We start from the raw sequence: 23,856 nt of genomic DNA on the forward strand, positions 1-23,856 counted from the left end.
CTAATGAGAGTTAGTGTGAAGTAGGGCTGGGCGGTATATCGAGTTTGTATGATATTCTTTATAAGCGATACGGTATGAAGCAATACCGTTAATACTGAGGCTATACAGTAGTTTGATATGAGCACATCTGAAAAAATAGCTAGGAAGGACACTGAACTGCTGCGGAGAAAGTGCATAATACAATTTGTTTTTAAAAAACTTGCAAGATATAGTATATAGTTTCGTTTTAAAGCGGCTCTGACAGAAAGGCTGCGTGTGAGGCTGACAGAGATGCTGCTCGCGCTGTTTAATGTGTTTGAGATGTGCTGTTTTCCATAATGCATAGCTTACATTTCACAGGTATATTCTCCATCTGTAAATGTTAGAAAGCCATGGAAATAATTCCATTTTGCTGTCAGAAGTGCATGAGCTTTTGCTTCGCGAATCTCCGCGAAACTTCACAGACTTCATTTAGAACGAGTGCTGCCACGTGCATGCGCGCCAAATAGACGTAGCACAATGAAATAGGAGTGCAATAACTCTGACTAAAATATACATTTAGCTGAAATATTTGTAGTTGGACAATAAATGTGACATATGTAGAATTTTCAACCTACAAGTAAGTGTATTTACATGTTAGCACAAACTGTAAAGTGTAATGGGGTAGGCTAATCAAAATAGCCTTTTTACTCAATTAGTCTGTGCTTTTTTATTTTTTTCATTTTTATTTTAGTAAATTTAACTTAATTTAAATTATTTTTGTTTTTAGACTTCAATGTTACTATGTTAGAATGTAATGTGATTTAACCCCCCTTTTTTTGCACATAATATATGCCTGTACATTCACTTTATTTGTTTAATCTATCTAAATACAAAATACCGAGATACCGTATACTGCAAATCAGCCAAAAAATACAGAGATATGAATTTTTGCTCATATTGCCCAGCCCATAGTGTGAAGTTGAAGTGGAGTTTCAAAGTTACTTAGTTAGCAGTATGTCTAAAGTGGACTACTGAAATTTCACAGTACACTTTTAAACCCTAAACTTGAACAATAGCACCACATTCCTTTCCCATTGGCCCCCTAAAGCTGCTAGACATGAACAGATAATAGAAGCTACAGGGCAGAAGTTAATGTCATCACCATTTAAAGTTGTTGATGTTGAATTGACCCTAAAAATAATTCAAACATGAAAGTGAAGAATTTAGGACTGAACCATAACAGTATTGCATTATATTCTAACATTCAACAATAATATAATAGACAGTATTAGTCAGGTTTCTGATACTTTGGTAATTTGGAATGTGACCTCTCTGATGGGAAAGGAGCTGGAGTTGGTGCTATCCCCTAGCATAAGAGACTTGGATCATGATTTAAACTGCACAAGAAAGAGAAAACACAGCCAGGTGGACCCAGTTTGTTCACAAGAGAGAGTAAATCTGAACAAAAGGGCGAGAGACCCAGTGTGTCTGAGTAAAGCCCAAAGTATACTTTGGTTATGCATACGCAAGGGTCAGCGAACAGTGTGTGCGATGGAAATTTCGTCACCAGAATAGTAGGTGCACAATCTGTTTTTTGCACACCTGTACTCTGTATGCGCAGGTCGCATATGCGCATTGACTTGGCTTTGCATTAATCAGTTGTTCCACAAGGTGGCAACACTGGCCCGGGCCACCGTTTTACAATAGAAAACAAAACTAAAGAACGAAGCAACAACAACAAAGACCCAAGACAGACAGCAAGAAAGAGAGAATCCACGGATGCCTTGTAAACCTCTCTCAAGCAGGGGCAGAAGAGAATACCAGCAGTTTATGAGAGCTGCTGGTATAAGAATTAGGGTGAATCCCATTTCTCTGTCTTACCCCTTCCCCTTAGTTTTGCACGTTCACGTGAGTAAGAGCTATCCCAATTCTCGTTTTGATCGAGGGGTAGGGCTAAGGGGAAGTGGTAGATACCCCTTAAAACCAAGCATTTTCGCGAGCTTACTTGAAACCAAGGGGTACCCAGAACACACTGCGCAACCAGCAACAATGGCGGCCAGATCATCAAGTATTCAAGTATTTTTGGCTTAAATAATTTATTTAAAAATTACGACAGTCTTGTTTTGTGCTCTAGACAGTCCTGTACATATATATTTGCAACCATGTTCTTAATTGAAACGTTTAAAAAAAAAAAAAAAAAATCGCTAGTTTCCTACGCTAACATTACATTGCTGATTTGCACAACAGTCCCGCAGACTAGCCTTGAATGGACTCCATGCATGTCTACAGTTTTAACAAGTTTGTAAAACGATCCAAAGTTTGTGATCAACACTTGTCGGCTCTGGTGACGTAGCAGCCAGCTAGCGACGGTGTATGATGACGTAACCATAACCAAGTGGTGTCTCATTTCATAGGGGTATGTTTTCTCCCATAGCACTTACCACTCGGTTTTGAGGGACAAGGGCTAGGGGTAAGACGAAGGGGTAGGGGAAGGGAAAGGGGTAAGACAGAGAAATGGGATTCACCCTTAGTCTCACACTGTGAACAGCTTAACACAGAATTGCCAAACTATGCCAAGCACTGTATTAGGGCTGGGTGATACGTAAAAATATTGTTTGCATAATCGTCTACCCACCCTACCCCATTAATTTTCAGCCAGCTTTTTTTGGCTATGATGTCAGAAGCATTTATAAATAAACAATATGGACTCTTTCTCCAAGTTACCTGCACCTATGCATCCCCATTTTTGTCAATAAAAATACTTTCAACAGTCTTTTGCTGACAGATAAACAGCAACATTTTCCTTAAGGATCTTACCTTAGGGTTAATCATTAATTATTAATCAGTCTCACTGTATACTAGTCAAGGCAATAAGAAGACACTCTTACCTTCTTTGAGAGCACAGTATGACAGGCAGGAACAGTCAAAAGGATAAAGCTTCGATTCTGGAATAAAGGACAAAGTTGTGTGTTTACAAAGCAGAGAGAACATGTTGGAGGATCTTCCCCTAGTATTAAAAACTTTTGCGTCATCCTGGAATGACCTATTCTACAACGGGTACGATGCAAAAGAGAACTCAACTGGGTGTAGTGCAAACACACCCAAATTGCCTCTCAGACAGCATACGACCAAAACCACTGGAAAGTAATAAGACCATCTCTGTTACAACTACTGAATTGAGTTCTCTTTCGTGTCTCACCACACTTGAACGGAGAAATAGACTCAAAACAACGTCAAATTGCCTGTTTTGGTCTGCATTCACAAAAACACACTCGGTTATGCCTTAAAGGTGCTGTATGTAGGATTTTGACTCTACTAAAGCATAAAAATACCATAATATGTTTGCAGATATTTAAGAAACATGCTAAGTTAACATACTTGTTTATCTGAAAAACAATTCTATAGTCAGTTATTCTCCTTTGAAAATGTGCATTCCGGATGTCTGTGTTTGTTATGGTTTGTGAAACCCGTCCACTGCCAGTTTACTCAATTGTATTTCGGCACCCCGGGTTGCCAGTTGGCGGAAAACACAGCGTATTTAATTTCATTCATCGGCATGCTCGTTCCTGTTGGTGTCGTTAGTCTCCAATATTTTGAATTTGGACTGCAATACCTAGTTCAACCGCTAGGTGTCAATCCTACATACAGCACCTTTAAGTGAAGATAAAAAGTTATATTGGATGTGTATCAGAATATTGGATTGATGCTTTCAGTCTTAAAGGAAGAGCCTCCTAATTTAGCTGCTGCTATCTGTGACATTAATGTTAATCAAACAACAAAAGAAAAAAGGGAGAAAATCACTCACTGTTCTGGACTGAATTACATTAGTAGCCCTAATAAGGATTAATCTGTGGTCTCAAAATTCTGTCCAGTTGATGAATTCTGCCCAAGTCTGTTTTGGCCCAAGCCAGTCTCCAATCAGAAAGAGATGCTTTAAATTTTGACTTGAAATCGAAGTGGAAATTGTAACTCAAATGATTTATTCCTGAAAAATGTAGCATTTACCATTTTCCCTGTTTATCACTGTAAAGCTGTCAGCAATAATGTCCATATTGAAACTGATCAAAGCACTAGTTTCCATACATTCCAGCAGTAACAGTATACTCTTACCTGACAGTGGTAACAAATTTCTGGTGATTTTATACTGGAGTGGCAGCACTGAGACTGGATCCAGCACAATGCAGTCCTCATTAAAGACATCATGAAAATGTGATTCAATGTATGCATCTTCTTCGCCACTCAATACAGATTCCTAAAAATAAATAATTGTTTAACAAACAACATGAGGGTCAAATTACTGATCGATGGGTTGTTCAGATAAATATTCTTTGAATAGATTTACAATAAGAAGCATTTATAAACTGTCAACTAAACACAAGCTTAACTCTTTACCCGCCAGCGTTTTTGAAAAAAGTTGCCAGCCACCGCTAGTGTTTTTGCTGATTTTCAGTAATATTTCATGCCCCCCAGAATATTTAGTTGTATGAATATCTGAACATTATAATAAAAGATCAGACCCTCTACTTTCAAACAAACAAACAAAAATAAAAATCTGTTTTATTCTAGCTTCAAGCATGTATTTTTATGAAATCAACACTTCAATGTTGATAGGTTTCATAAAACAAGCAACATTTTGAGCAAAATCACATTTTTATCAAATACTATATCTGGATCATATTCAGTAATATTATCAAAGTAAAGATGCAGTAGATGGCTTCCATCAGTACTCCTTGCACAGGCTTTTACCATTTTCTGGATTGACATTTCACTCTAACCGCATATAAATGAAAACTGCCTAATGTTAGTCTTGTTGATTGCATTATTTTTCATATGCATATGCTTACATATGAGATTGCTCGTTTCTGCGTCTTCCTGGTCTGTGTTTTTGATCGGCACTTTCTAGACCAGGGGTGCCCAAACTTGGTCCTAGAGGACCAGTGTCCTGCAGAGTTTAGCTGCAACCCCAATTGGACACACCTGAACCAGCTAATCAAGCTCTTACTAGGCATAGAAACTTCCCGGCATGTGTGTTGAGGCAAGTTGGAGCTAAACTCTGCAGTCTATCAGCCCTCCAGGACCGAGTTTGGGCACCCCTGTTCTAGACTCATTCAGGAGACGTGTAATAGCGCTCCCTAGTGTATAACAGTGAAAACACTGTAACCTGGAAAATTCCATGTTTGGCAGGGAAGGGTTGTCTCATGAATAATGGAAAATTCCATGTTTAAAAGAGTAAAGAGTAAAGAGTTAAGTGCCCCCCTGCAGTTTTCCACCAAAATAAAGCTTGAGTTTAACACTTGTAGGTAAAGAAATTAAAGGGTTAGTTCACCCAAAAATGATTATTATATCATTAATTACTCACCATCATGTCGTTCCAAACCCGTAAGACCTTTGTAAGATCTTCGGAACACAAATTAAGACATTTTTGATGAAATCCAAGAGCTCTCTGACCCTCCATAGACAGCAAGGTTACTACGATCAAGGTCCAGAAAGGTAGTAAGAACAACGTTAAAATGGTCCATGTGACATCAGTGGTTAATATCTTATTTTGTGTTCTGAAGATGAACAAATGTCTTGCCAGTTTGGAATGACACGAGGGTGAGTAATTAATGACAGAATTTTCACTTTTGGGTGAACTATCCCTTTAAGACATAAGGATTGTAATTTTAGTACTGTAAAAATGTTTGGACAATTATTAAATATTCATTCAGTTGCATTTCAAAAGTAATATAAAAGTTTAAAGTTTAGAGATCGATTCTCACTGACAACATAGTGAAGCTCCTCGCATCATTGACAGTCGGGTTATTGATAACAATTCTACTCATTCCCACAGGTTCCGCGCTTATAATGCGATGACAGATGACGGAACGTATCACTTGCACGTGCTTTTTAGTCTTGAGAACTCACTTGTGTGCTCTCATTTTCTGTGCGCCCACAGATCGCGATAAGGAGTGACAGCTTTTAATAATTAAGGGAGTTTGCAAATGTGATATTGATTTAATACAACAGTTCAATATACAAGTACTGCCTGATTTTGCTCTATTTCATCAACGAAAATAGTTCCAAATAAAGTAACAGCTGAGCCGCTACACAGCGGTGTTTCATTCATGAAAGTGCATCTTTCAACAAATCTAGTGAGTCAGTGATTCATGATTACCCATTCATAAAGACAGTCACTTGCTCCATTCCTGAATTAATCAGCCGTTCAAACGAATCAATTGAATGAATGATTCAGTGATAAAATCAGTGACTTGCCGCCACCTGCTGGCAGTTTCAGTTTCATTTTTAGCGTATAATTTCAGTTATTTAATTCATTTTATATTTCTGTATTCAAAATTTTATATTTAAAACATTAATCTCCACATGAATTTACAAATTGAATTGCACTCATGCCACCTCTGGACCTCATTAAACGTCTGAAAATGTACCTACACTTGTGTTCTTCTGTAGTACAAATTATTTTTTTATGAATAGCCTACTAATTTCATATGATTGGTAACTTATTTGTCTTATTCTACTTATTATATTGTTTTAAATAGAAATTTTAAAAAGCTTATAAACATACATTTTTGAATTTGACAGATGATGACATATTTTTAATAAAATGAGAAAAATGCCATAAAGGTAAAAAAGTTAGAAAGGTAAAAAGCCCCTGTTAATCATTTTAAGGAGTCAAATATCACCTCGTATTAGGAAGGCTAATTTTTTATCAGAATTTTTTATTATTGATCAGAAGGTGCTCCTATATTTTTTAAATTAGGACAAGTGCTCCTAAAAAGAAAAGTAAGCATAGAGCCCTGTGTAACAGTACATTAGATCCGTGCATGAGGTCTTAAAGAGACAGCAGCCTAAATAAACCTGCTGTTGTCTTTCATTATACAGTGAAGACTATCCAGTGTTATTTTACAGTTGCATAGATTGTAGTTAGACCTAACTGAAAAAAAAATTAAGTACTGTTAATTTAATTTGTATCTTGTTATTGTTTTTGTTTGTGCTATTAATGGTCATTCATTTATTTGTTCTTATTTTATTATTTACTATTTACTTGTCTTTTTTAGGTAAAATAAATTCAATTCTGAGTGCACGTGACTTTTGGGTGGGGAGGGGGCGTGGTCTATGGGAAATAGTCCAGCCACCACAGCTGGAAAAAATCCTAGAGGAAACACTGCATACATTTAATAAAATTAGAAAAATGCATTAACAAAAGGTAAAAAGAAAATGCCCCTGTGAATCACTGAGTCAAATGTCACTTCGTATTAGGAAGGCACATTTTTTATTATTGATTAGAAGGTGCTCCTAATTTTTTTTTTTTTAATTGGGAGGACAAGCGCTCCTAATTACAAGAAGAAAAAAAAAACTGCTCTTAAACTGGGTATGTTTATGGAATGGGGTCTGGCTGAGGAAAAATTCTCAGTCAAAAGATTTATTTTTTATTTTTTTTGCTTTAATCCCTGTATGCTTGGATTATGTATTTATTTTTGTATTACGTAAAGTGAGCCCGAGTTCCTGGAAAGATAACTATGTAGAAGTATTACTATTTTTATTAAAATGTAATAAATATAGATTCTGTCAAAATTCTCTCTCTCTATATATTTTTTTTATTATTATACCCCTTTGAGCTAAATCCAGTTTACAATAATTATAACCAAAACATACATTTAATCAAATAATAATCAAATGTGCTCCGATGAGGGAATGTGTTCCTCTTACAATTTAATATTTAGCCTGCATTTTCAACTTAATTTCAATTTATGTTTTAAAATGCATTAGATTATAATGATATTATGTAAGAATTTAATGTGATTTTAACCCTTTTTTCTTTTTGCACATAGGCTAATATACACCACAACCTGTGGTTACATTCACTTGTTTTAATCCAAACAGAAAACTGTAGAAAATACTGAGATAAATATTGTATATCGCTATTCAGCCTAAAGATACAGAGAAGCGTTTTGTTTTTTTGTCCATATTGCCCAGCTCTAGCCTTGTTTGAATATCATTGGAGAGTCGATCTGGCATGCGAGTGTTCACATACACAATGTTTAGCAAGCTAACCTTAGCAAAAAATCCAAAATCTTCAATCTGACATTGTCTGTACACATCTGCAGCACTTCTGGTGCTTTTACATAGCTCCAAACAGTCCAGCAGAAGGTCTGTGAAAGGAAAAATACATGCCCTGAAGATGATGTAAAAGGACAAATGTGTGATCCATAAATGATAAAGCTAATTGGAAAAAATAAATAAAATCACTTTAAGAGAATATGAAATGTGGAAGTGTTACAGTACCGCTGTGGCAGACTGTAATAGCTTGACAGGCCAGCCCATGGATGACAGCAGGGAGGTTAACCTTTTCAGGCAAAACCATGGGGACATTTTCCTCCAGCATCTGAGAGATGCGCTGGGCAGTGCTGAACAGAACTTGTCCTGTGCTGCAGTTCGAGTGGTGCTTGTATAACTCACTGTGTGAGGTGAAATGGAAAATATGAGAGAAGACATTAAAAGTTAAAAAGGATAGTTCACACAAAATTGAAAGTGCTGTCATTTACCCAACCGCGTTATTCCAAAATCATGAGACCTTTCATCTTCAGAAACACAAATTCAATTTTTTATTTTCTTTCACCAATTTTTGTCCATTTGCTCAAATGTGCTTGATTTTTGAGCAGGAACCAACAAGGTTTGTTCTCACATGTCAAACAGGCCCGGTCAAACTTATGTTTACCAAATTTAATGCGCTCTATGAATGTGCTGATCATGTATGTGTGCATATAAGCAGTTGTCTCTTTAAAAAAAAAACTTGTTATAATTTTCTATGGACTTTTTTTGAAGATTGAATACGTCAGTTTGGTAGACTTTAAATGGATATACAAAAAATGTTTCAAGAATATTAAAATGTATTTTTGTTTCAAAGATGAACAAAAGTCTTATTGGTTTGGAACCAAAGGAGGGTTGTGCAGATGTTTTTATCCAAAGCAACTTACAGAACGATAAAAAAAAAAAAAAGGTTTATTTAACTAGATAAGAAACCAAGCTAGAGAAGAGGAGAAATGCAGAGAAAAACAGAGAATCATATTCTTATTATTGTCCTTACTCTGACTTGGACTGCAAGGAAAATTTATACCAGTACTAAAAAGGTATCGTGATACCTAACCTGCTTGTAAAAACGGTATGATTTCTCATTTTACTAGTACTGATACTTTAAGTATGACATTGCTTTAATAACAAAGTCATACAAAACATATTTCCTGAGTTGTGTCAACATGCGACAGCAGGGCATTGTGTGTGCAGCGCTCTGGTTCAGCTCCCTGCATGAACACTGGCCGCGCCAAACCCGTGCAGCACAGGACTGCTTAAAGTTGTTGGCGATTTAAGAATGAATAAAAAATTATTTCAAAATATTTTAGTCAGGTATCATTGAAGTCAAAATGTTGGCATCACAACAACACAATAACAATCATGACTGCCACAATCAAAAATATAAACAATTTATCATCCAATTTAAAAAGTAAAAAAAAAAAAAATTATCCATCTTATTTTGTTAAAATGATTAACATCTTGCATATTCTGCAAGGGGTATGTAAATATGTGCAGAACTTTTTTCATAGTACTTTTAGATCTCACCCTTCTTTTCTCCCCCTCACCTGAGGATCTGTAAAGCTTTCTCCACATCTCCAGCATCCAGAGCTCTCAGAGCCAGGTCTGCCCAAAGTTCCTGCTCTGTCTTCTGCAGTTGTCTGGCCAATCGATGTAGCCCAGCTTCAGTTGAGAGTGTCTTCGTTTTACCATCTGGATCATTGGCTACTGCAGCATTGCCATTCAAATGACTGCTTGAAAGCTTGTCAGGGTGTTGTTTTCCTGAGCGCCGCCATGCTTGTGCATTCTCATATGCAGTGATGAGCTGTTGGTTGAACTTATGTCTCACTACTGGATCATCATATTCCTCTGGTGTCAAGAAGATGTCAAAGTCTTCCTAACATATAAAATAATATAAAATGTTTCTTAACAAACATACCCATTTGTTGCAGAATTTTTAGATGTGTTTACAATGTGGCATTAAATGGCTCAAAATCCATTTATGAATAAATTGAGACCTGTAGATGAGCAATGGCTGTGAACATCTTCAGATTGTTCTCATATTCAGTTTTCTTGAAGGCATCATCTACAAGAAGAAAGGACAGGAAACTTTAACTTGAGGATAATCAACTTAGCTAATAAAAAGTATATACAGTGGCTATCAAACTTAGAAAATCTTCATTGTTCAAAATTTGAAGGAATTTTGGCTATACCACGCTAGTAGAATAGTGTTTCAAAAAACAGCCAAGGCACTTCAACAAAAACCCTTAATTCTGTGGAAAACACAGTGGTTAAAATAGAGAAAAGCAATTATTGTAGAAGAAAGATTACAACTAAAATTTCTGAAGGTTACAGCAGTCAAAAATGTGTAGGAAGTGTACAGGGCCTTGCTTTGAATGACTTCAGCACATCTTGCGGCCACAGTATATCACTAGTCCCTCAAACTGCTCTGGTGTGATCTTGGTCCACTTTTCTTCCAGTCTCTTCCAAAGTTCAGTTACAGTAGTGGGTTTCTTAGTCATAACTTTGTTTTTCCAGCTATTTTCAATCGGGGTTAGATCAGGGCTCTGGGCTGGCCATTTCATTATTTCAATGTTTTCAGCTTCAAGGAACTGCTTTACTCGTTTTGCTGTGTGACACAGGGCATTGTCCTGCATAATTGCTAGCTGATTAGGCGATGAACGCAGGGAAGGAACCACATGTTTCCGCAAGAGGTTCTGATAAACCTTTGCATTCACTCTGCCATGTAGCGGTATAAGTGGCCTCTGCTGCAGAAAACATCCCCTAAACCTTCCACTTCCTCCTCCACCTTTCACGGACTACTTTACACACTTAGGCTTCAGTCTTTCCACAGTTTGATAACGAACATTATGTTTACCATTGGACCTAATAAGCTTGCTTTCATCACTGAAGTGAACTTTGAACCAGTTCTCCTCTGTCCACACAACATGCTCCTCAGCACAGGTTAGTCTAGCCTTCTGATACTTTCATCAAAGATGACCCGACGAAAGGAGGGCAAACTTCAAAAGGGCTTTTCACACTGCGCTTAACCCCGTTCTAAACACCGCTTTTAACCCCGGGTAAAGACACGTTTCACACCTGTAATTTGAAAGCGGTGTTAGCACCGCATTTTACCCGGGGTTATGAAACCCTGCTCCGGGGCAGGGTTAGCACCACATTGGTGTTAACCCCGCATTGCGGTGCTAAGTTTGTTCAGTGTGAAACGGAGCGGTGTTTGCTTGTTGCTGCTGGACGCTTGGCAACAGACAGCCAATCAGAAATTGAGCAGCGAGGCTCATGTCATGTCAGTAACAGGAAACGCGTTGTGTAAACTGCAGCCGGTGAGAAGATATTCACATACTTTGCTCCTTGTTTTCTTTCTTTTGTACTTTTGTCTTTGTTTTCTTGTCTTTGTGCGGATTTCCAGCACTAAATCGCCTGCAGTAGCTCTGCTACTAAATTTATTAAAAATGGCTATCCCTGCCTGTACAGCTGATCAGCTGCTCCTTGATCTTTGCTGATCTAAAGACATAAGCGGCAACGTTTTTAATAACTGGCAAGATGCGGGAAAACCGTGTAAACAGGTTGCCTACTGTTCGTCCAATCAGAGACAGTGACACCGCAAATATGCAAATAAGAACGTTAACCGGGGTTTAGGAATGTACAGTGTGAAATGTCTGTTAATGAACACCCAGGATTAACAGTTAGCCCCAGGTATAGCATGAGCAGTGTGAAACGTGATTACAGATAACCCAGATTTCCGCTTATCCGGGGTTTAGGATGATCCAGGGTTAACAATTTCAAGTGTGAAAAGCCCTAAAGATGACCCGATGAAAAGAGATAAAACATTTCAATGCAGAGTATAACACAAGGCAAGTATGGCCTTCATGTTGGGGCATCTTGCTGAATGCCACTCTTGTCTAAGAAGAACATAAAACACCGACTTGAACATGCTAAAATTTATTTGGATAGACATGTGGAGTTCTGGAAGAATGTTTTATGGAGTGATGTGACCCAACTAGAATTTTTTGGACCCATGAATCAGTGGTATGTCTGGTCCAAAAAAGGCAAAGCTAATGAGCAGAAGAACACCATCTCCATGGTCAAACATGAAGGTGGACCAGTCTTGTCATGGGAGTGTTTTACTGTTGCAGGAAGTGGAAATCATGAATGTATGAAGGACATCATGGATTCTTTGAAATATCAGGCCATTTTGGCAATAATTGTGATGCCTTTGGTGCAAAGACTGAAGATGATGATCAAAGGATTTTCTTGCAGGACACTCATCCCAAAGTATACATCCAAATATGCTTATGCTTGGTTCAGGGATCAGACATAAAATGTTCTTGAGTGGCCTGAGAAGTCTCCAGATTTAATTCTCATTGAAAATATTTTGTTGAATTTGAAGAAAGCAGTGGCAATGTGAAAGCCAAAGATTATCAGTGAATTGAAAGCTTTTTCAGTTAAAGAAAAACTGGTCAGTTGGGCCAAGACCGCAGTAGAGAGGTAACAGAAGCGAAGCACCCTCAAGCAGTGTTTATTGGTGGTTTTAAACAATAATATGCTCTGCATCAATTTTGACTTTGGGAGTTTAATGATTTTGAACATGAATGTTTAAGAGCCAATTTGATTTTATTTTCATTATTCATCAACTTTACACTCTTAGAATTACTCAAATGTGTATGAATAAACTTTCTCTAGCCTTGTTGCTAGAAGTGATTGTTTTCAATAATTTTGATAATTTTATCCACATAAAGCCATTTGAAAATTTATTTTTTGATACAAAGGCAAAGAAGTTGAAGTGAGAAATTTGATCAAATAAGGTAAGGATGAAAACGATGCAAATTGAGAGCCATCAGTAAACAAAGATTCATGATTAGAATAGTAGTCTGACTGGAGAGGATTCTATCTGTGAAGGAGGGCACAGAGTATGAACAGCGTAGTTTGCAGCATAAAACCGACACTAAGAAGATGAGAGTATAAAAAAAAGTTAGCATTTTAAAATTTCCATATGAGAATTAATACTGTACTTCACAAATTTGTGTACTCACCTGTCTGAATGCTCTGCAGGTACTTCAAAGCTTCAACCATAATCTGCGATATTAGCATTTGTAATTTCTTCTGCTATTGAAAGAAAAGACATTGAATTCAGAAAATGTTTGATAAATGGATGAAAGGATAATGTCCAACATTAACTATAACAGCTTTTTTTTGTATTATACCAATTCAAATCAAAATGAGAATTTTAATGTGGAGAATATAATTTATATAATTTTAAAGGCTTGTGAGGTTAACCACATCACAATTTCTTTTCACTTTCTCTGACCTCTTCAGAAATATGTCGCTTGTCTTGAAGTTCAAGTCTTGCCCAACAGACCATTCGCTCAATCACAAATTCAGCCTCAGAATGGGGCAGATTCTTCAGCAGTTCAATGCACTTCTCCCTCTGTAAATACAACATACAAATGTCACAACACACTTGAAATGTTTTTACTTTCTCAACAGTTCCAGCTGAAACTGCTAATTATGGTTTTACAATATATTTAATATGACTTTGTTAGAGATATGCATCTTATATATACCCTGCAAAGAAACTACTTTCCATTAATAACCCGTGCCAAGAACTTTCCATTATACACATACATACATACATACATATATACATATACATATATATATATATATATATATATATATATATATATATATATATATATATATATATATACATATATATATATATATATATATATATCCATTTGAGGACATCTGCTTCTAAATAGAGATGTGAGGGTCCATAATATTTTTACCTTATACCATGCCATGCACGACTGCTCTACTAATAATACATTTTCTCTTGGATTCTCTGGGAGTGTTACCTTATTATGCTGTATAAGATGGATGCAGTGAAGATGGTGGATCTCTGCTGGGTTTAGTTTGTAGGCTTCAATTAACTTCAGTGAGTCATCGAGAGAGGTAGGCAGGTCCTGTTTTAGAATGTTCCTCACAAGCATCTAAGCAAAGCAAGCAACAGTAAAACATCAGGTACTTGCAGGAACATAGAGGGTGATACAAAGATCTGTGGTCAAAAACTTTACATCTTTAAAGATGTATGGAATAGTCAACTGTTGCATATAAAACACAAAATAGGACATTTAAAGTTGAAGACAAACTTACCATGATATCACGAGTGTTAGAAAGGGCTAAGCTTCGGATACCGTAGCATCTGAGAAGCTTCTTTATTTCCATCAATCTGTAACCCTCCCTCAGCAACTCCTGTCTGTAAGTATGAAAACACTTATGAATCACAAATTATACTCCATTACATGTTACATATCCTGTAACTTAGAAATAGTGCTAACTGAATTTGATGTACTAAATCAGGGATATTCAATTGGCAGCCTGCAGGCCCAATCTGGCCGCCAATCAAATTCAGGAAAGAGTCGCACATATGTCTTGAACTGTTTTTGCACTAATTAGTTTGTCCACAAGGTGGCAACACTGGAAAAGAAAAGGAAGAGACACAACAACAACAACAATCTACCGAAGACTGCAACATCAATAGATGGCAGCATTGACAAGCACATGTGTGAGGGGGTTAAAAGATATACACAAGTCTAATTTAAATGAGTATAAAGACAGCGCTATCTGTCATAATTTAAGGTGAGAAATAGCAGAAACTGGATGAATATTATCATCAAATGAAGGGTAGTTTGAAAGTCTGCATGTTCGGCTGTATGCATATGCTGAGCCACATCTGATTAGCGCGCCAGTTGTGCTTCAATGGACAAAAACACACAATTATGTCAAAATGGGCGAGTGACCTCATAAACACGGTCTTAAATGGATTATAAAGTCCTAAATGACCGTAAAGAGTTGGGAGAAAACAGGAGGTTTCACGAGGGTCCGCGTCATGTGCATCAAGTTTTAAAGAGACAGCGCTGCTTTTTAAAAGTGAAACCTGCTGCAGTCTGTGACTGATGTACATCAAAGAACAAAAGAAAAAGAGAAATTACTCTAGTTGCAGATTAATGTTTGTAGCTTGGATAAAGATTAATCTGTATAGTTTATGCATATACAATTTATAGTTTATATGAAGATTTTTTAAGTTCACTTAAATTAGAAGTTGATATATTTTTCATAGTCTATTAAATGTTAAAAATAAAGTTTTTCAATTGTACTGTAATGTTGAATGGCTAAAATTGAGGGAGAAATTCATTTAATAGATACACCAGTAGCAGGTATCAATGATACCGACTTTCATTATTATAGGCTGCTTAGTAAAAAAAAAAATGCCTTTAAACACATATTTAAAATATACCATCTTGATGTTGTATCTACATTAATTTGGGAGGTTCAATGTGAAATTATGACAATATAAATATATTAATATGCAAATAGTAAAAAAAAAAAGTGTGATTAATTTGTTATTTTTTTAATCAATTGACAGACAGCACTACTTTTTTTTAGATGTTGGTAGTATTCATTTATTTTACTGCTGAATATGCATTTCAGTTTAATTTCTAATTTTATAGGCCCCCCAGAAAGAGATCGGGATGGCCCCCCAGGGGAACATTGTAGACCAACTGAAGAAAGCGAGTCCAACTGTAGACTGATTAACTTGTAGACAAGCTGGACGGAGTCAAGCTACAATTGCATTACCCTGGTTGTCCCCAGTATGATTTCAGTCAGAAATGTCTACATTACATTTTTGAATTATTGAAGTCAAAATTGCTTTAGTGCAACTGAACTCAAACTTCTAAAATGGGTGTAAATGTATTTAGTGAAAATCGTGTAAAATAATCCTATTCTGATATTTCTGTTTTAAACCACTGGTGTAATAATAAATAATTTGGACCAAATGTCAAAAATTATGGGCTGCATTTTCAAAGGTCAGCTGCAGATATTTTAAATATTGTAAACTTTGACTGCTGCTTTACAATGTGGTGCCAGAGCTAACATTGAAGCCTCATTCTACAGAGCTGAATCCATTGGGGAACATTAAACAAGTGACGTGAAATGGCCTGTAGATAATTATTACTAAACAACAAGAGGAAAAAAACGGCTTCTTTATGCTTTACCACACCACTCACTTTGGATGTTCCTTCTCCAGGTGCTGCTGAACAAGTTTCTCAATGGTGTCACTCCAGGGCACCACGGCCTTATACATTATTTCAATCACAGCATCCATCACTTTCTAAAATATGTTAAAAGACAAGCTTTAGCCAACAGAACCTACTGTGGTTAAAATAGGAATTTAAAGTTAACTTAGCAGTAGGCCTTCACACTGACAGCATTTAACAACCCTACTCAACTTCACTGCATTCTCAGCAATATCTAGTTCTTAAACTGCTGTCAGTAAGAATGCTTCAAAATAGGTTGACCAAAAAAATGTTAGTGTAAAAATTTAGCTGTAATGAGATATATACATATGCACATATACATAAACATACACAAAGCTCAAAGTTAAAATGAGTAATATTTAAAACTAATTATTTTACACATTAAATAGGTATAAGCAAATTATGACTTAAATAAACTAAATTACGAATTAACTATAAATTAAATAAACTTTTAAATTACAACTTTTTAAAACAATAATAATAAAAAAGTACAACCATCATAATCCAATTATAATAAGGGTTACATTTATCTTTGTCTTTATTTAGTGTGACAAAACACCAGTACTGATACCTCTACATGATCTGCCCATCCCTACCAAAAAAAGCATGTAACAGTCAAAGTATTCTAAGTATTTAACTAAATACTCTGATGTATCACTAATTATTAATGAATAAACCATAATCCACAGTAATACTATGTAACAGTGTACAGTATATTAGGTGAAGGAACTGATCTCACATTAGTGTCTGTCATGCAGTGCAGTACAGCCACAGCTTTGGCCTCCCATTCAGTGAAGAGAGAGGTGATTTGAGAACTGCAACAGTCTAGCAAGTCCTAAAAATAAAGCACATCAAAATGATCAAAATATGAATTGATAGCACAATAAAATAAAAAAAGGCACACGTTTTTAAATCACTACCAAATAGATCAGTCTTCATGAGAACCAAAATTGTATTTACCTGAACAAGACACAAAGCTGCTACAATAAGAGTAATTCATATATTTGTAATTGTGTAATAAATGTGAAATTAATATTTTTATAACTATAAATACATTTACTAGGACTGGGAAAGGGAGTTAATTTCTTGGACTAATTTTGACTGTTTAACATGAAAAATAATGCAGCTTCGGTTTTCATGTCCTGAGGCTACACTAAAGGTTCTTCCTCAGTCCCTGTGAATAGCCTTATATGTTCAAGCTAATTGAACAGTATGACAACTGCCTCAGAAAATATCACGGTTTCACAATATATGGTATCACACAATGTTATTAGATATCAATTAATTTGTAAATATTTCATGTACATATATTTTTTAAGGGTTACAGTCAGGGGGCCATTATTAATTGTTGAGCTCTAATAAAGTTATGACTTGAACCCATCTTTCATACACTAGTACACTCAAGTGTACTACAAGTGGTAGCTAAATACATTATTTAAATACAAAGGTAGTATGTCAAAAGTGCATTTTAGCTAATATTCATGGTGTCTCAAAATAGCACAGTTGAGCACACTTAGATGATCTTAAGTTGACCTTAAGTACTAAAGGATCATTTTTAGCATATTAAGTACAAAATTAGTGCGCGAAAAGAGAGCACTTTAAGTACATTATGAGTGTACTTGTTTTTCACCTGGGTTGTCAAAAACAGCTCAGTAAGTCATTTAAACACTTACATTACTCAGTTGAATGCACAATAGTGATGTTACGTTCGTGAATGAATCGTTCATTTTGAACAAATCTTAAGTGAATGAATCGTCCTCGTTCACGTAATCCATTGACTTATATTTCTCGTTCACTGAAATTCCTCCATCCACAGCAGCGCGGCGCTATTAGCAGCGCATGCGCACATCAGTGAACCGGGTAGTTGTGTGGACTGTTTCACCCTGTCAAAGAATGACTAAACCTCAAGCCAATAGCCTTTGAGTATGAGATGTGACGGAGCATGTGATTTGTTGAATGTAGTGAACGAATACGCCCATCACTGACCGAGTCGCTGTTTTGAGTCTGAACGAGAGAGAGATCTCGTTCGTGAACGAGTTGAATGAACTGGTGCATGTCGATCGCGAACGAAATGACCAAACTGGTACATCTCGTTCGTGAATGAAAAGAACCAGTTGTGGAATGATAGAACTCTGCTCGTGTTGGTATATTTGCAGCAAAGAAAAAAAAATTACACTTAACCATTATAATGAAAACAGGGAAACTGAACAAGCTGAGGAGCCTGGAACATCCAGCAGTACCAGCACTGCACAACCTCCTTCTACCTCACCCGCCACTACCAGCACTTCTCATACGACTGTCCCACATGGACGACAAGCAGGACAGACCACTCTAACACATTTTGTGGCTCGGCCACTTGACCCACTCAGACAAAAGACAGTGGATGAGGACCTGGCAAGGATGATTGCATTGGATCTGCAACCTTTTTCTGTTGTGGAGGACAGAGGATTCAAAGCATTTACAAAGGCCTTAAACCCCTTATATATTGCCCAGCAGGTAAACCCTGTCAAAAACAATAATTCCAGAAATGTTTTCGAAGATTCATGAACAAATTATGGAAAAAGTTGGCAAGGCATCAGCAGTGTGCCTCACAACAGACTGCTGGACATCTAGGGCCACATGTGGTTTTATGTCAGTTACATGCCACTTCATTGAAAATTTTAAAATGGAGTCATGTCTGTTGGATTGTTTTGAACTTGCTGAAAGGCACACTGCAGACAATCTAGCAGACAATCTTTTAAGAATTTCCAGAGAGTGGAACATAACTGACAAAATAATAGCTTGTGTTAGTGATAATGCTCACAACATAAGCCTGGCCATTCACAAAACCTTATGGAAGCATCTGCCATGCTTTACCCACACAGTTAACTTGATTGTGAGGGGTGGACTCAGTGTAATCCAAAATACACTGAATAAGATTAAAGCAATTGTGGGGTACATGCACCGAAGTACAGTGGCAGCTGAAAAACTTAAGGCAACTCAGCAGCAGATGGGTTTGCCTGAGTTAAAACTGAAACAAGACTGCCCAACATGATGGAACTCCACATTTTATGTGTTACGGAGATTTCTTGATAACAAGGATGCCATCATCACCACACTTGCACTGGTTAATGCCCGACTGGAAACTCTGACACAGGATGAGTGGAAAGAAATGGAAGAGGCCTGTGAGGTTTTAAGACCATTTGAAGAAGTCACAGTGGAAATAAGTGGTGAGAGGTATGTAACAATACTCTTAGAACAATCATTTTTGCAAACAGCTTTTGCAGACTGTAAAATGTAAAGATAAACTACAGTGTAAGTGGCATTGTTATTGCCACAGTAATGCAGAAAATTAGTATTATTCATTATTAATTACTATACTGCATTTATTAAATGTAATTGTTGTTTTTGCTCACTATAGCTATGTGACTGCCTCAAAGGTGATCCTGCTTTCACGGCGTCTCCAAGAAATAAGCACAAGATACCTGAGATCAGGAGGGTTCAGAAAACCTATCATGAACATGCTTGAGACAATTACCAAAGATATGACTACCAGGTTCCACAAGGTTGAATTTCACCATCTGCTCTCAGAAGCATCTGCACTGGACCCAAGGTTAAAAAAAAAGGGACTTTTTAGATGATCATGAAGCAAATGAAGCCTTCCAGAGACTCAAAAATGCTGCTGTGAGAGTGAGATTGTCCTCCTCAGCACATCAAACAGAGCAGCAACAGGTAGCAGTAGCATCACCACCACCGCCACCACAAGAAACACAAGAAAGCTTGGTGTGGGGTGATTTCAATGAACAAGTTGCAGGTCTTGTGACAACAAGTTCTTCAGCAGAGGCTGTTTTGGTCCTCCAATCCACTACTCTGGTGGCAAAACCGGGCACTGATCTACCCCAGACTGACCCAACTTATGCTGGAAAGGCTTTGCCTTGCGGCAACATCTGTTCCATCAGAGAGAATTTTCAGCAAGATGGGACAGATAATCTCTGAAAGAAGCAGCAGAATCAGCCCCTCTAAGGCCCAACAACTGATATTTTTAAATGCCAACCTAAAATAATCCTGTTGTTGTTATCCCTGCTTATGTGTCAGGATCTTTTTTTCCATGTGACTTTGTTTTGTATTTTTGCACTGCTGTGTTTGAGTTTTTTTTTTTTTTGCACTCTAAATACTGTTTAGTTTTAATATTTGCAGTACTGTTTACCTGCTTCTATTACATTTGAAGAGAAACTTAAAATGTACATTTGTTTACTTGATTAAACTTTACACTACTCTTTACCAGTGTTTCTTATATTTTATTTTATACTTTAAATGTTGCCCTTATTTTGTATTTTTGCACTACTGTGTTTTAGACTTGGTATATTTTGCACTTTGAACAGTTTACTTGACTATTGTACAGAGTAGGCTATTTAAGCACTGGTGTTTTGTGTGCATTTTGTAATATTTATTTTTTATTGTTGTTGTTTTATGTTTGAACAGTTTTCTTCTTTTAAATAAAAATAACTTCATTACGTTTGAGTCATGTCATGCACTTCTCTAAAAAATGTAAAACAAACAAAAAATGTGACAGTATTGGTTAGGTCTCATTTGCGTCACTCAGCGAATAGCATTCCAGTTCGGGCTGTGAAGGGGCATATAATTGGTTGGATCTACTGAACAAATATGCCCATCACTGACTGAGTCGCTGTTTTGAGTCTGAACTGGTACATGACATGTCGTTCGTGAATGAATGTGTACCAGGTAGGTCGGTCATTTTAGCATGTGAGTCAGTCTCATTCAGCAATCAGCAGGAAGTGGATGCAAAGCGCAGCAGGTACCGTGGTATATATTTTCATATTTAACATAGGCTACAGAACATAACTCCACAATTTATGAATTTGTAAAAGTCTGACCAAATAATTAAAAAGTTAGTTATGCAAGAAAACCTTATGTTTTTCATCTGAACATTATTTTATTTATTTAATGAGTAGTTTACACATTTTAATAAAATCAAATCAGTTTTTTGCAAGAATTAGTAATGCAGTACAATCGTTGACTTTAGACATGACACATAAGGCACTCTTTTTCGGCCCCTGCTGGCGTATATATGTAATTTGAAGAAATGGTTGCTGAACGAATCAGTGAACGAATCATTTTGGTGAACGAACTGAAAGTGAACAAATCCCTGGAAAGAATAAAAATTTCCATCACTAATGCACAGTCACTGTTCTTCATGAGCATTTGAGTGTGCGGTTAAAAACTTGCCTAGAGCGCCATCTGCTGTTAAAAACTACGCTCACAATTGATTCCAGAGAGAATCACGATGCATTCGGAAAACTGCAGAATCAATCCACGAATCGGTTTATTGTTCCACCCCTACTGCATATTGAAACTTCATCTAATGTCCATTTAAGTTAAAGGCTTGTTCAATTTCAAGTAATTGTCATGCTAAATATGTAATAAAATGACTAATTAAAATACATATCAGTAGTGGGAACATCCACTTCATACAACATCACTATAAAAAGAAACAGCACTTCAACTTGCCAGTCCTTTCTGACTTTATAAGCTATGTGTATATAAACTGAATTCATTCTTAAATTCTAAACAATAATTAAATTTACCATTTTTCCCAGCCCTGGCAAAAACAAAACAAAAACTGCTAGTGGTTGGTCATGTTAAATGTGAGTAAGATGGTCTGATCCTGTGGACAAGTTTAAAGTGGACCACACCTCTCATGCAAAAAACAGTCTACCATTGTGAGGCTATCTTAACAGGGATCAACAAATTTTTCCAGGTACTTGTCTTGACTCCTAATTAGTACTGGTTTGATGTCTGATGAAGATAAAGCTGATATAAATATATGACAAATCACACTATTAAAAAAAAAAAAAAAAAAAAGTATAAGAATCGCTGAAATTTTATATTAATTTTAACATAATATCTACTAAACCATATCATTTTAAAATGAATATGAAAATAATCTGAACTAGATCAAAAATAAATCTGTAAAATAAAGAAATTTATTTAGATAGAAACTCGATTCTGTTATAGGATTGTTCACAATCAAAGTGACTGCAAAAAATGTGAACATAAAAGGAAGTAAACACTGTAACCAACAGTGCACTCGGTAATCTGGCAAGTTAGCATGCACTGGAAATAATTTTTTCAATAAAGATATATTGGCCTTGGTAATTATATTTGTCAACCACTACTAATTCATTGATTGTGTCACCCATAATCATCATAGTGATTATTCTTCTGAATAATTTTTGCAGCCTTAGAGCAATATGGCCAAAAAAATCTTGGTATTTTTTGGCTCGACTGCGATATACGAGATATATTTCAATGTTTTATAAATTTTTTCTAAAAAAAATAAAATCAACAACAAAAAAAAACAAACCAAAAAAAAACAAACAAACTTGCATTTATTAAAAAAAAAGTAAATAAAATATTTTACACCCTGCCTAATGTTGTCCAATGAAACAATGTTTATATTAAAGGCTATGAAAAAAAAGTAAATGTAACGATGTAGGCTATGCTATATATTATGTGCAACAAAAAAAAAAAAAAATACAAAAAAAATTGTAAATACAAAAAAAAAAAAAAAATCCACTTACCTTATCGGTTTAAAATTCTACATACAGCACATTTATTGCCCAACAACAAATATTTGTATGCTGCAAAATGTATATTTTAATATACTTTGTTCACTGAAGTCTGTGAAGTTTAGTGGAGAATCGCATACAGAAGGCTCATCCACTACAGACAGCAAAATGGAAATATTTCCATGACTTTCTAACATTTACAGACTGAGAATATACCTGTGAAATGTAAGTTACGCTCTCAGGAAAACACCGCATATCAAATGCATTACAAGTACATCTGTCAGAGCATCTGACGGGGCAAGCTGCTTTAAACTATACGTGTTAACTATATCTTATGAGTTATTTTAAAGCCCTTAATATAAAGCAAGTCTCATGATTAGGACAAATTTGTTTTTGAACTTTCCCTGCAGCAGCTCACTCTATTTCCTCCGCTTTTTTGTTCAAGATGCACTTGTATCAAACTACTTTATATTGATATAAATGGTATTGCCTTGTTTTTAAAATAATATATTGGTATACTGCCCAGCCCTAACTACTACTATGTTTAACTCAATGAACAACACAAAGAAAAATAAATGTGACCTTGATGTAGTGTAAGAGGGTCTGGTCCAGATCCAATCCGTTCTCAAGAGCATAGGGTTCAATGCTACTCTTAATTACTGCAGGAATCAGCTCTGGGGCCTGCACCTTATCCAGCATCAGAAAGGCCATACTACGTGTGCTTCCCTGCCACAGAACATATACAAGAGAGGTTTTTTTTCTGAATATTTCATCAATGCATCATGAATATCAATAAAGCATTTCATTTTATAGACAAATTAAACACATTTAATGTGTCCAAAACCAACTAACAAAAACCGCAAGCATTCTAAAAAGAACATGTGATGAATTACGAAATTTCACAGGTATTAAAACATTACAGGTATTTAAAACAGGTATTAAAATATTACAGGTATTTAAAACAGGTATTAAAATATTAAAACTGCAATGATGTTATTGTGGAAACACTAGCATGTTGTCTTTTGTTTATTTAAAGGATTATTATTATTATTATTATTATTGAGGATTAATTATATTGGTTACACTTTATTTCAATAGTCCATTTTAGACATTCTACTAACTATAAGTAACTTTGT

At 36.0% G+C, this 23,856-nt stretch overlaps 1 protein-coding gene across 1 annotated transcript in view; it reads right to left on the reverse strand.

Moving 5' to 3' along the window:
• kntc1 (kinetochore associated 1) overlaps positions 1–23,856 on the reverse strand; it is a 130,753-nt gene that overhangs the window by 47,961 nt on the left and 58,936 nt on the right. Inside the window, 13 exon segments of the mRNA XM_058777423.1 lie at positions 2,850–2,906; positions 4,072–4,213; positions 8,014–8,111; positions 8,245–8,417; positions 9,597–9,925; positions 10,047–10,114; positions 13,080–13,152; positions 13,355–13,474; positions 13,908–14,042; positions 14,206–14,308; positions 16,122–16,225; positions 16,891–16,986; positions 23,303–23,446. Coding sequence (XP_058633406.1) covers positions 2,850–2,906; positions 4,072–4,213; positions 8,014–8,111; positions 8,245–8,417; positions 9,597–9,925; positions 10,047–10,114; positions 13,080–13,152; positions 13,355–13,474; positions 13,908–14,042; positions 14,206–14,308; positions 16,122–16,225; positions 16,891–16,986; positions 23,303–23,446 — 1,642 coding nt within the window.

The sequence above is a fragment of the Onychostoma macrolepis genome, chromosome 05 (assembly GCF_012432095.1).
Source record: "Onychostoma macrolepis isolate SWU-2019 chromosome 05, ASM1243209v1, whole genome shotgun sequence".
NCBI lineage: Eukaryota > Metazoa > Chordata > Actinopteri > Cypriniformes > Cyprinidae > Onychostoma > Onychostoma macrolepis.